At 34.2% G+C, this 14,064-nt stretch overlaps 1 protein-coding gene across 2 annotated transcripts in view; it reads right to left on the bottom strand.

Moving 5' to 3' along the window:
• Window positions 1-14,064, bottom strand: part of CLGN (calmegin) — a 48,411-nt gene that overhangs the window by 22,756 nt on the left and 11,591 nt on the right. For both annotated transcript variants that reach the window (XM_072788296.1, XM_072788297.1), the window contains exons 2-5: window positions 8,354-8,506; window positions 6,182-6,255; window positions 5,458-5,516; window positions 1,441-1,582 (exon numbers count right to left, since the gene is read on the bottom strand). In XM_072788296.1, coding sequence (XP_072644397.1) covers window positions 1,441-1,582; window positions 5,458-5,516; window positions 6,182-6,255; window positions 8,354-8,497 — 419 coding nt within the window. In that variant the 5' untranslated portion in view covers window positions 8,498-8,506. The remainder of the gene's footprint in view (window positions 1-1,440; window positions 1,583-5,457; window positions 5,517-6,181; window positions 6,256-8,353; window positions 8,507-14,064) is intronic.

The following is a 14,064-nucleotide window of genomic DNA, read 5'->3' as shown; positions in this document are numbered from 1 at the left end:
ATCAACATTAAGACATTCACTCTCCTTCTTTGAGTTATTTTTTAAGCATATCAAAGACTGCCATTCAATTTTTCTTGGCCATCCTCTTCTTTTTTTCAAGATATAATTTCACAATTACTCAGTAATTTCACAAGTACTAAATGTGATTCATTTCACTCAAAATATTATGCTATTACTCTTCTTTACCCTTTCATTTAAGCCACAGTCAAAATAGAAAGTGATCTTATATTCAACTAAGTTTCAAAAGAATAAGATTACTTTCAAACTTCCAAGAAAAAAGAAAAACCAAACCCTGAATAATGACAAATAATATCAAGCTCAAATATTAGTTCCAGTAAGTACTTATAAAAATATTTTTGTTAAAATAATAGTCATATAATTTTTGACATTTAAAATTTTAGATTTATGGACATGAGAGTGCAACTAAAGCCAAACAACACAACAGAAAAATTAAGCCAATTATACCAAATGCCATATTTCCAAAAAATTCTAAAATACAAAATGGCATTCTAGTTATACTATGCAGGAACATGTTTAACATATTAACAACAAAAAAGAAGGGGTTCTAGAGTGATATACTTTATGGGTAATGATATTTTTTTGTGTTGTACTTAACTTTGGACAGCCAAATCTTCTAACATAAGGGAGAAAATAACATTTATGTGTTTTCTTTTCTTTGTTTTTAATATGAATTTTATCAGCTTTGTAATTCGATTTGTATAGATTTATTTTGTTTTATACCCATTTTATATAGGTGAATCTTGAGGAATTTATACCTGATTTTATGACAGTACACATATAAGCAACATCATCATAAAGCCAGTTTATGTCACGTTGTGGGGGAGGGGAGAGAAGGACTGTCTCTGAAAACGTGTGCCCTCTGATAGGATGAGCACCGGGTGTTCTATGCGACTTCGAATCTCTAAATTACCTCTGAAACTAATAATACACTACGTGTTAATTAAATTGAATTTAAATTTTAAAAAGTAAAAAAATAAAAGGGCTCTATGCTTGGAAGATACTGATCTACATATACGTATTCTTTCTAAGAGAAATTTGTTTCCTCTGAATCTTATAACTGGTTTAACAGTAACATTTCCGGTTCTAGTCTGAATTTACTGAAGTTAATATCTGCAGAGCAAGTAGTTTTAAGAAAAGAGTTAAAATAAAAACAGTGATTGTTGTATTATGCAGCCTATGGTGGCAGAATTTTTTATATAACAGTATATATTACATAATTTTTAAATTAACCTGCTGTTCCCTCAAATCCTCAGAGGATCTAGGTGTATACACGCATTGTATATTTAGGTAAGTGAAATTGAAATCGAAATCTGGATTTTTATGCCCATTTTATAACCATCATAGCTATAATCAGAAGCCAAAATATATAAAACTAATACAAATTTCAGAAAAAGTACTGAAAAACACAATACAACTTACTGAACGATCAAGGGTTTGTCAGCAAAAATGAAGGGTTTTGCTAATACAGCAGCTATTGCATGATGCTTTGCTCTAGATTTCAGTACCAGCCCTCTGTCACCAGGCACTCGGTTTTCTTTCAATTCTTCTATTTCCCATCTTCCTAAAATATAAAGCAAAGCAATTAAACTAAAACTCAAAACACTGCCCTACAAATTACTGACCAGCAGTGACCAATTTTTTCATGAAGGCTAATTTGGGAAAAATAAAGTTTTAAAACAAGAAATAATATCTGCAACTGTATGCATGTCTGCTCTTTTTGGCTCCTATCAGAGTGGTTCCATTTTCTTAACTAAAATTGGACTATATTTCTCTGCCTTTTCAAACCATGAAATTACAAAACGTGGTCTGTCGCATGGATGTATCAACACTGTATTTTTAAAATGAGATATTTTAGGGGACCCTGGGTGGCTCAGTGGTTGAGCATCTGCCTTTGGCTCAGGGCGTGACCCCGGGGGTCCCGGGATTGAGTCCTGCATGGGGCTCCCTGCATGGAGGGTGCTTCTCCCTCTGCCTGGGTCTCTGCCTCTCTGTGTCTCTCGTGAACAAATAAATAAAATCTTTAAAATAAAACAGAATGAGATATTTTTAAATTACAGATAAGATAAAGAGCATCCTTAACACAAAATAAAACAGTTTGCAACAAGTGATTTATTTTGAAATATATGGTACTCATCAGCTACTTTTCTTACTTTGCCAAAGTTACTGTAGGGATTTAGGGGTACCTGGGTGGCTCAGCTGAAAGAGCATGTGACTCTTGATCTTAAGGTTGTTAAGTCTGAGCCCCTATGTTAAGTCTATGCCCCTATGTATGTTAAGTCTGAGCCTCTATGTTAAAATTTATTTTAAACAAAACTTAAAATAATAAAAAATAAATTTAAAAAAGTTATTCTGGGCATTTTGAAAACCGTATGCCTAATGAACACCAGTTAAGGTCACTCTTCTCAGGCTAGGCCAATTAGCCCTCAGAACTTGTGGCCAAGAAAGTAGCAAGCACTGGATAAGCACGTAGCTGTAATATGGTAAAGTTTGGTTAGCTCCTCTCTGGGCTGGGATTTTCCATGTTTTAAATCAGAAAGCTCCTGAAATTAGATAATGGGCTACAAATCTTGTAAAGTTCAACGGGCTGCCTGTAGCCCAAAAGTTGTGTGTTGGACTTTTCCTTTTTTAGAACAGAAAATAACCAAATCATATTAATTTGTATAAAATATTCTAGTTTTGAGAATTATAGGTATTGCCTTTTCCAAGGACAATCAAATTAGCAAAAACTAGCTATTTTCCAGTATTATACCAACTTCAAATATTGACAGGCACTTATGAATCACTACTGCTCTTTATATTACTTTTTTTCCGTCCTAAAAACAAAACAAAAAACCAACAGTGTAAGAACCTCAACAGTCCTGAGCCAGAAAGTATTTTTTGGTCTATCACTGTGCAGAATTTATTGGGCTTTATAAAATGCATTTTTAAAAGTTCATAGGTTTCTATTCCTTTTTCTCTCCCTAATTTGGTTATACTATACTTCTCTAAGAAAGTTGAGTTCATTTGATATTTTTTCTCTCACATTGATAATAAATTGTATTATCACTACTAACCTGTGGTTTCAGCAAAACAAAAGGTATTCTTTTAGGAAATAATAACTTTATCTTCAGGATCTTCAGAATATTTAAAGAATTTTTAAAACTATCTTGTCTTTTTTTCTTGCAATTATACACATATATTTATCAGCTATGCAAAAGGCACCATCTAGCACTTTTAGAAAACTTGTGACAGGGAAATTATTGCTCAATGACAAGAGGTTTTCCCCAATTCCAAATAATCAATAACTTTCTATTAAATGATCACATAGCCAAATTCTAGGCAATCAGTGAATAGAAGTTCTAGTACAAATAGAAAAAATTTTTTAAGATTTCATTTATTTATTTATTTATTTTAAAAGAAAGAGAGAGAGAGAGAGAAAGAGAGCGTGTCGGTGGGGGAAGGGGCAGAGGGAGAGAGAGAATCCCAAGCAGACACCATGCTGAGTGCACAGCCATCCCATGACCCTGAGATTATGACCTTAGCAGAAACCAAGTCAGATGCTTAACCAACTAAGCCACCCAGGAATCCCAATTCTGGTGAAAATAACAATTTTAAAAGGATTTCACATGGTTTTACATCCTGAAAATTGGTTACTTAAATAACTGGTATTTATTCAATATTTATACCCTTATTAATAACTCAATCTGGAAAATGTGAGTTTATTCCAAATGCAAACTCTATATCCCAGCATGTTTCATGTTTCATAGGTGTGCTTTCTCCTGAAAAGTTCAGAATGAGCTTTATTCAGGTGGCACCTGAAGAAGCTGCCATTAACTACCATGAATAATACTCCTGCAAAAGAATCTAATATTATTAACCTCAACCTACCACTTTGTAAACAATGCTACTACTATAAATACCCAAAATACCATTTTCAGGATCTAAAACTTTAACAGATTCCATATTTTCTGAAGTTGCTTTCAAGACATTGACAAAAGCCATTCAGAAACTACACTAAATCTAACTTGTGAGAAAATTATTTTCATGGATATTTGTTTAATGAGACTATAGACCAAATCTGGATGATAAGTTTGATTTTTTGCTTGCTTGTTCAATTTTTAATTTTGAACTGGAGAAAAAACTCATTTAAACATTAAAAGCCACTTTTGTCCAGCAAGAAATAGATATTTAAACTCACTTGTAAGATAGACCACAGCTTAATTTTAGGAAACTCAATGGATTCTTCTAAAATACAAATATGAAACAGATATCTACTCAAATATTTTGTTTTGTTTTGTTTTGCTTCAGTTACCTCTACACCCAGTGTGGGACTCGAATGCACAACCCTGAGATCAAGGGTCGCATTCTCTTCTGACTGAGCCATTCCCGGCATCCCTAAACACAGATGTTTTAAGCCAAACATTCTGTTTAATAATGTGCATTTCCGTGGGTATATTTTAGGTTGCATTCCATCTCTGCAGACATCCTGCTTCTTTGAGTAAAATTATTCTTTTCTCTAAATGGATTTAGACTAAATGCAATATTGCTTGATCCGTGTATGGTAGGGCTCTTTATGGAGAATATAAGCACATACAAACCCAAAGGAAGTGCTGGGATGGAGAACACTGCAAAGGGAGACATGCAGGTACAATCTTCATCTCACACTAAAATAAACTATGAAAAGGAAGTCAATAGGTGACATCCTACACATGCTATTATCTCATGTACTGTTCTTGTTATTGTTCTCATGTAACAGCCAGTTGGCGTCTGCGTGTGAGGTCACATCCTTATTGGCATGAGGTCCTCTGAGAGTGGGAATTCCCATGATCAGGCACCTTGAGAAGAAGCTGATCTTGCTTTAGGATACAACCAAGGAGGAGGCTGATTTTAGACTACAAAGAGAAAGAAATTCTTCCTTCATACTCCAAAAAGTCCTCTTGGGGAAGAAAAGATGACTCTTGCATACAGGACCTTTCTTTCTATGGTTAACCCTCAAGATAACCCTAGCAGAGACCTAATAGTAGTGGATGTAAGGCCCTGAGATCCGAGCTCCAGGAGCAGCCACATTTCTTGTAGCTCTCATAAATTACCCTCTATTCTGCTCTGGCTAGGACAATCTTGCCCTCAGTTACAACTTGATATAAGTGTGCCCATGCTTGAGATGAAACAACAGAGAACAGCGGGAGCCAGGGAAAGAAATACTGCTGCTGGACATGTAGTGACTAACTGCAGTGGAATGAAAATTCAGTTCTTCCGAGTTAGGAAACCCGATGGTGGCTTAAGCATGGATCGCCCAGAGACTTCCAGAAATATCAGAAAGGAGACAAAGGACTGAACATTCTGCTGTGAAGCAAAATGGGGCCCCGGACTACATATATTGAAGAGAAATATAATCTCAAAAGCTAGCAAACTCTGGACTCGTACTGGTTTTCTCGAAAGTTTAAATAAATATTTTACCATCATATATGGAAATCTCTGCATCTGTATCATCTTTCTTTGCTTTTGATAAGACCCACCTGTAAATAAAGATGGAAGCAAATATGTATCATTAAAAATAAAACCAGCAATTTATAGACACAATGAATATTGGAAATATAACAAAAGACTACCCAATAGTCACTTCTCATTAAAAAATAAATGCTTAGAGGCTGCACAAAGATGCCCATACAGAATCTTGCAAGGCTACAGTTAAATCATGTTTGGAATCCACAATCTACTAGTTGTATGATCATATTTAAGATATATTAAGCCTCAGTTTCCTCACCTGTAAAATGAAGATAAAGATAGTATTTACCTATCCCCTTGGGGCAGTGTCTGGTAAATAATAATCAATAAATAGTAACATTTATTTTTTTTACCAATATTTAGAATGGAACAGTAATTTGAATGTCATTTGAAATCAGATTCATAATATCTGTCTTTAGGAATGAAGAAATGTCATAAATTTTTACTATTCTCATAATTCATTTGTATTATTTTCTTTATATAAATGACTTCAAGTTAAACATTTCTCTCAACAACAAAAATGTGTTAAGGTACTGGTTTACACTGTCAAATAAAGTACTTTAACATTTTTTATAGTTCTGTAGAAGAGGCAATTTTCATAGGCCCATAGCCAAAAACTTCAAAAAAGCTAATTAAATCAAAGAAAACAAATCAAGAGAATTGAATGAATACTCACCCAGCCAACCTTCCACTATCAAAAGTTTCTGTAAAATATACTTCTCCCATAGGCTGAGGTGTCTTATAATTAATCTAGAAAATAGAGTTTTTAAAATCTAAAGTTAATCATCTTCGCAAATATTTTCATTAAATAATCTCACTAGTTAAGAACCTAGTTTGTAATGCACATATAGGTAAATAGATAAAAAATGACATGGCCTCAAAACTTCATATCCTTTTGCACTAACATACAGGAGAATATCAGGATACGATGACAGAAAAAAAAACTGTAAGCGCAAACAGAGAATACACTGATTCCTTCTAATACAGGAGGGATGGGAAAAAATTCTACCAGAGGAGGCCTCATGACACAGCTGACATCGCCTTGAAAGGGTCCTAACAGGTGACAATCTTTGGAAATATAAATCATTAGAAACAGGAAATACCATGATCCAACACATATAAGATGAAAAACTTAGCCAAGCATATAGACTGGTTTAAGATTAGCTGTTACATTTTACTGTTACAGGTTAGAGGAGCAGGATACCTTTTGAGAGATGAGGAACCCAGAAAAGAAAAAGATTCAATAGAGAAAGATCTGCAAAGCACAGTTTCAAGTGCCCTATAAGTGTTATGATGGTGGTAATTAAATTGGTGCTAGTGATACGGTGGTTCTTTTAATCCTCATAAGACTTCTGAGAGCAAAATACTATCATTGCACGCATATTATATCAACTGTTGTGCAGTTAAATGGTTACAGGACATGATGGGACTCCAGCTGTCTGGCTTCAAAGCTCATACACTTAACCACTATGCCATAAAGAACATACCACCAAAACAATTTAAAAGACTATAAAGATTATTTGACAAATTATCAAAAGATAATTTGAATTGATGATGAATGAATAAATTCTGCCTAAAGTAACAGATCAAGTTGGGTCCTTTCTGAATCAATCTCTGTGATTCAATCTGTGTGACTATGAGATTTCTTTTCTCAGCCTTTAGGGAAAAGGATGAAGTGCTTTTTTTATTCACTACCCCTACCCTAACCTGATAGTACATTTCTTGTCTAAGGGGGGGTAGACATCAATAATCAAACATAATTGTATGTAATTACTGACAAGGTCAAGGTTCCACGTCCCATCGTTTTTTTTCTCAAATGTCACCAAATGCAGTTAGAGTGGTAGGTATCTCCTAACTCCTTTGAAGTATTAACCTCCAGACACCCTTGCAGGGACTGTACCTAAGTCCATCATCAGGGCTTTGATTCCTTACTCTCTCTAGATGGCATAGCTGGGTCTTTAAAAGAAACGCCCTTACGGAGTTTAAAATTTAACAAGAAGCAGAATATTGACCTTAAACAGCTAAACAACACCTTTCATCTGCAAATAAAAAGCTCTCATGGTAAGTGAGGCCAAGAAGTCTGTACCAGCTCAAGGCTATGGCCCTCGGCCCCTTAAGCGGCCACTGGCGTCCTTACCCTCAAAAAGATTTCTGAAAAACTTCCTGATTGTCCCCAGATTACCTAGGACGACTCCTCGATGTAAAAGTTCTTCTGGATTGTCAGGATGTACAAAAATCTCTGCAAGGTTTTTCAGACTCCCGTTAGTCACCGCCTCAAAACACATCTTAACGACGCTGAACCAGAAACACAGATGAGCCTTATTATAGGCCCCCTGCATGATCACCTCCCTTTCTGATTCCTCCTCCTAGTTGACATTTCCTTTCCTTAGAGGAGTAAGAAAACCTACTTAACTTTACTTCTAGGAAGAACTGTAAATTATATGATCTTCTATCTGAAGAAGACTAGCAGTGTCAGAAATAAGGTTGAAAACCTTTCTCTTAGACACAAGTCTTCAGTCCTCTTCAGGCAAGGACAAATTCCTATTATTACAGTAAAAACCTTCCCCATATTTACTTAGCAATAAAACTGTGCTAGGTGCAATGCATACATTTCTGTAATACATGGGCACTCTAAAACACAGCAGGAAAAAAATAAAAAATAAAAAAATAAAATAAATAAAACACAGCAAGAACTAGCCAAAACAAAACAAAACAAAACAAAACAAAACAGTGTTTTTCTATTTGTTTAGAAAATGAATACTATTAGAACTGAAATGAATCTTAAGAGGTCACTGTCCTCGGTATCCTGAAAAGAAAGAACTTACAACTCATTTCTCAGTAACCATACCTCTGAGGGGAGTTCACCTTCATTAACATCAATCTCTTCTGAATTTTCATCAAAATCTTCCATCTCAACATCATCATCCATAAATTCTGCATTAACTGAGATGAACAGAAGTCCCAGACATAGCCAAAAGCTTTGGAAATGCATACTGATTACCTGTGAAGTTAAAAATTTATCAGTGAAAATAAAAGTTGTGAAAAATATGTATGTACACTTAACAAAGAAATACTTTCTCTTTAATACCTCCTCTATTCCAGGATGGCCTTTAAAATGACTCATTAACAAAATTATTTAAATTATACCTTGAACAAATAAAAATACAAACTTCAAATCCCACAGGACACAGATTCTAGAGCTACCTACCTGCCTCTAAAAACAAAGAGCCAAGGGGCACCTGGGTGGCTCAGTCAGTTAGGTGGTTGACTCTTGGTTTGGGCTCAGGTCATGAGATCCAGCCCCACATACCACTCTGCCCAGCAAGGAGTCTGCTTGTCCCTCTCCCTCTCCCTCTGCCCCTGTGCATGGTCTCTTTCATAAATAAATAAATAAATAAATAAATAAATAAATAAATACATACATACATACATACATAAATAAAATCCTTAAAAAAAACAAGAGCCACATAACACCTAAAGATATCAACAGTGATTATCAAACTCAAATAATATGTGGACCCTTTAAAAAAAAGAAATGAGCATCATGATTCTCAAATGTTTATTTTTTATTACAATCTTGCTTAAATATATATAAACAAACATAGAGTTTCATAATTATTAAACCAAAGTATATTACATATAAGCACAAAAAAACTAAAGAAAAATAATTTTATCACAATTTAATGTGACAGTCTTTTCCTGAATCAAATCCCAGCTTAAAAAAAAAAACAAACAAAACAAAAAAAAACAAATAAATATGAGACTTATCAGGTTGACTGTATTAAATAATGTTCTTTTACATTTAACATAATACTTTGAAGACTCAATAATCAAACTTTCCCCATTTAAATACTGCAAAATGTCTTTTCCCCATTATAGTATTACTTGAGTAGAAACCAAATATAATTTGGCTGCCCCTTGGCAGAAATATATGATTTGTATAATTATGTTTTGCTCTATTTCCACTAACATGTTAAAATTCAAGTTAAGAATCTGCTTCTTGGTCTCTTTTTTTTTCCCTTTGTTTCTTAAAATTCCACATATGAGTGAGATCTCATGGTATTTGTGTTTCTCTGATTTATTTTGCTCAGCATAATACTCCCTAGTTCTGTGTTGTTGCAAATGGCAAGATTTTTGTTCCTTTGTTATGGCTGAGAAATACTCCATTGTCTACGTACACCACAACTCCACAACTATATCCATTCATCCATCAATGGACACTTGGGCTGTTTCCTTGGTTTGACTATTATAAATAATGCTGCAACAAACATAGGGGTACATATACCCCTTGAATCAGTGGTTTTGTATTTTGGGGGTAAATACCCAGTAGTGCAATTCCTAGATTATAGGGTAGTTCTATTTTAATTTTTTGAGGAACTCCCATACTGTTTTCTACAACGGCTGCATCAATTTGCATTCCCACCAACAGTGCAAGAAGGTTATTTTTTCTCCACATCCTTATCAACATTTGTGTTTGTATTTTGATTTTAGCCATTCTGACAGGTGTGAGGTGATATCTCATTGCAATTTTGATTTGCATTTCCCTGATGATGAGTGATAGTATCTTTTCATATTTGTTGGCCATCTGTATGTCTTCTTTGGAGAAATGTCTGTTCAAATCTTTTCCCCATTTTTAATGGACTATTTGGTTTTTGGGTGTTGAGTTGTATCAGTTCTTCATATATTTTGGATACTAACCCTTTATCAGTTTGCCATTTGCAAATATCTTCTCTCATTCCATAGGTTTTCACTTAGTTTTGTTGATTGTTTCCTTCACTATGGAGAAATGTTTTATTTTTATGTCATCCCAATATCTTATTTTTGCTTTTATTTCCCTTGCCTCGGACACATACTTAGAAAAGCATTGCTGTGGCCAGTGTCAGATTACTGTCTGTGCTCTCTTCAAGAATTTTTATGGCTTCAGGTTGCACATTTAGGTCTTTAATCCATTTTGAGTTTATTTATGCATGTGGTGAAAGAAAGGTGGTCCAATTTCATTCTTTTGCATGTAGCAGTCTAGTTTCTCCAACACCATTTGTTGAAAACACTTTTTCATTGTATATTCATTCCTCCTTCATCGAGGATTAATTGACCATAGAATTGTGGGTTTATTTCTGAGTTTTCTATTCTGTTTCATTATCTATGTGTCTATTCCTATGCCAGTACCATACTGTTTTAATTACTACTACTTTGTAATATAACTTGAAGTCTGGAATTGTGATGCCTCCAGTTTTGTTTTTCTCTTTTAAGATTGCTTTGGCTATTCAAGGTCCTTTGTGATTCCATACAAATTTTAGGACTGTTTGTTCTAGTTCTGTGAAAACTGTTGTTGGTATTTCAGTAAGGATTGCATAAATGTGTAGATTGCTTTGGGTGAAATAGACATTTTAACAACATTTTTTCTTCTAATCCATGAGCATGGAAATGTCTTTCTGTTCCCTAGTGTTGTCTTGAATTTCTTTCATCAGTGTTTTACAGTTTTCAAAGTACAGGCCTTTCACCTCTTTGGTTACATTTATTCATAGATATTCTATTGTTTTGGGTACAATTGTAAATGGCATGGTATCCTTAGTTTCACTTTCTGCTGCTTCATTATTAGCATATATGAATGCAGCAGATTTCTATACATTGATTTTGTGTCCTGCAACTTTACTGAATTCATTTATCAATTCTAGTAGTTTTTTGGTGGAGTCTTTATAGAGTTTTCTATATATAATATCATGTCATCTGCAAATAGTTAATTTTACTTCTTCCTTACCAATTTGGATGACTTTTATTTCTTTATGTCATCTAATTGCTGTGGCTAGAACGTCCAGTAGTATGTTGGAATAAAAGTGGTGAGAGTGGATATCCTGGTCTTGTTCCTGACCTTAGGGGGAAGCTCTCAATTTTTCATCATTGAGTATTGTGTCAGCAGGGGGTTTTCATATAAGGCTTTGATTGTTTTGAGATATATTCCCTCTAGACCATTTTTTTTTTTTTACCATGAATGGATGTTGTGCTTCTTCAGATGTTTTTTCCACATATACTGAAACGATCATATTGTTTCAATACTTTCTCTTATTGATGTGATGTATCATGTTGATTGTTTTATGATTATTAAAGCTTGCAATCTGGGAATAAACCCCATTCAATTGCAGTATATGATTTTTTAAATATATTGTTGGATTCAGTTTGCTAATATTTTGCTGAGGATTTTTACATCTATATTCATGAGATATTGGCCTGTAGTTTTCTTTTTTGGTGATGTTTTTATCTGGTTTTGGCATCAGGATACTGGCCTCATAGAATGAGTTTGGAAGTTTTCCTTACTGTTGTATTTTTTGAAGTAATTTGAAAAGAATACGTATTAACTCTTTTTTCAGTGTTCAGCAGAATTTATCTGTGAAGCCATCTGGGCCTATAACTTGGGTTTGTTGAGAGTTTCTTTTACTGATTCCATTTCATTGCTGGTGATTGGTCTGTTCATATTTTTTATTTCTTCCTGCTTTAGTTTTGGTAGGTTACACATATCTAGGAATTTATCCATTTCTTCTAAGTTGTCCAATTTGTTGGACAAAAAACTGTATAGGTTTTCATAATACTCTTAATTGTTTATATTTCTGTGATGTCAGTTGTTATCTTTCCTCTTTCGTTGGTAATTTTATTTGGGTCCTCTCTCTCTCTCTCTCTCTCTCTCTCTCTTTTTTAAACAAATCTTGCTAGAGGTTTATCAATTTTGTTGTCTTTTCAAAGAACCAGTTCCTGTTTCCATTGATCTGCGATTAGAACCCTCCCTAATGAGATCAAAAGTTTATGTGAATATGTGGGCCAGTTAGCCTTGATTTCTTCTACGGAACACTGACTATGTAACACTAAAATTTACTTTGAAAAACGCATGTTTTCGGATGCCTGAGTGGCTCAGCGGTTGAACGTCTGCCTTCAGCTCAGGGTGTGATCCTGGTCCGGGGATCGAGTCCCATATCCGGCTCCCTGCAAGGAGCATGCTTCTCCTTCTGCCTGTGTCTCTGCTTCTCTCTGTGTCTCTCATAAATAAATAAATAAAATCTTAAAAAAAAAAAAGAAAAACTCATGGTTTTTTAAAAAAACACCAATTACCCATAATAAGAATATTCTATATTAAAAAGTATATTAATACAACCCTCTTTATGGACAACATAAAAAATGATGTATGCTGTTATGTGCTAGAAGAGTTTGAGTTTCCTGAATCATAAGTAAGAGGTGTAACTGACATAGGAAATAATTTTTTAAGAAATTTTATTTATTCATGAGAGGCACACAGAGAGAAGCAGAGACACAGGCAGAGGGAGAAGCAGGCTCCATGCAGGGAGCCCGACGTGGGACTCGATCCCCCGATCCCGGGATCATGACCTGAGCCAAAGGCAGATGTTCAACCACTGAGCCTACCAGGTGCTCCGAGGTAGAAAGTAAATTTAAGGAGATCTTTTTGACTCAATAACCATAGTTAGGTTTATTTAAATATTTTTACTTATTGGCACAGGAATAAGTGCATATGCAAATTGTTTATGAATTGTTAATGATTCTAAAAGCTTTGGTTCTCAAGTTTTAAAAGAGTCCCACTATTTCCATAATGTAATAAAGTGTTTTGCTTGACTCGCTATCAGTAACATTTAAGTAAAACAGAAGTGCATAATAGCAGCAATAATGACCATTAATATCACTGTGATCCATATCTTCCCCTTCAAAATGAACACACTTTACCTTCTTAATAATTAATTTGTTGGAAAAATATATTCTAAGTGCTTTGTTCTGGTGTATTGAGCTGCTGGGAAAGTTAAAGGGAAATGAAGCACACAGTGCTGTCTCTGGAATCCTATTCTTCAGCCAGAGCAACCCCATTCTATTTTCTGTATTACAATTCTTCCTAACTTTCCTTCAGGAATAAATAGTTGACAAAGCTTCAGGAAAAAAAAAAGTCTAGAAAACCTTTCATCTTAAAAGTCTGTCTTGTCTCTAAAGTTCTATGACTATGATCATGCATTTGCATAAAAGAATGAGCTAAATTGATCTCTGCGGCCCAGGACACGAATAGGATAGGCATTATTACTTCCAACCTAGACACTAAAACAGATTTAAAACTTGGTCAAAGTCACATGGGTTGGAAGACAGAATCTAGAATGTACATCAACATACCATGCTACCTCTTATTTTAATCTTATCCCACTGCATTATTAAATGATTTTGATAAAGCAATGGAAAGAAATTACAAATATGGTAACAGCATATACTTTTGAACCTCTAAATTTACTTCAATTTAATCTAAATTTTCAAATTTAGATTATTGTAATCTAATTACAATAATTAAATAATTGTAATCTAATTACAATTAATAATTGTAATCTAATTATAATCTAAAATAATCTAAATTTCTCAAATTTAGATTATTAGTATTAAGCTATTAAGATATTTACCCAGAAATGACCATATTACCTTACAGAAGTGAAATAGTTAAAAATAAATTCCTATTGGTCACAAACCATCCTGCAGGCAATATGGTTCTACAGATAATAGTCTCCATTTAAAAATGATGTACTTCAA

This window comes from Canis lupus, chromosome 20 (assembly GCF_048164855.1).
Source record: "Canis lupus baileyi chromosome 20, mCanLup2.hap1, whole genome shotgun sequence".
In the NCBI taxonomy this organism is placed as follows: Eukaryota; Metazoa; Chordata; class Mammalia; order Carnivora; family Canidae; genus Canis; species Canis lupus.
The sequence above is the reverse complement of the archived record's forward strand: the minus strand, read 5'-3'. Positions and strand labels throughout refer to the sequence as shown.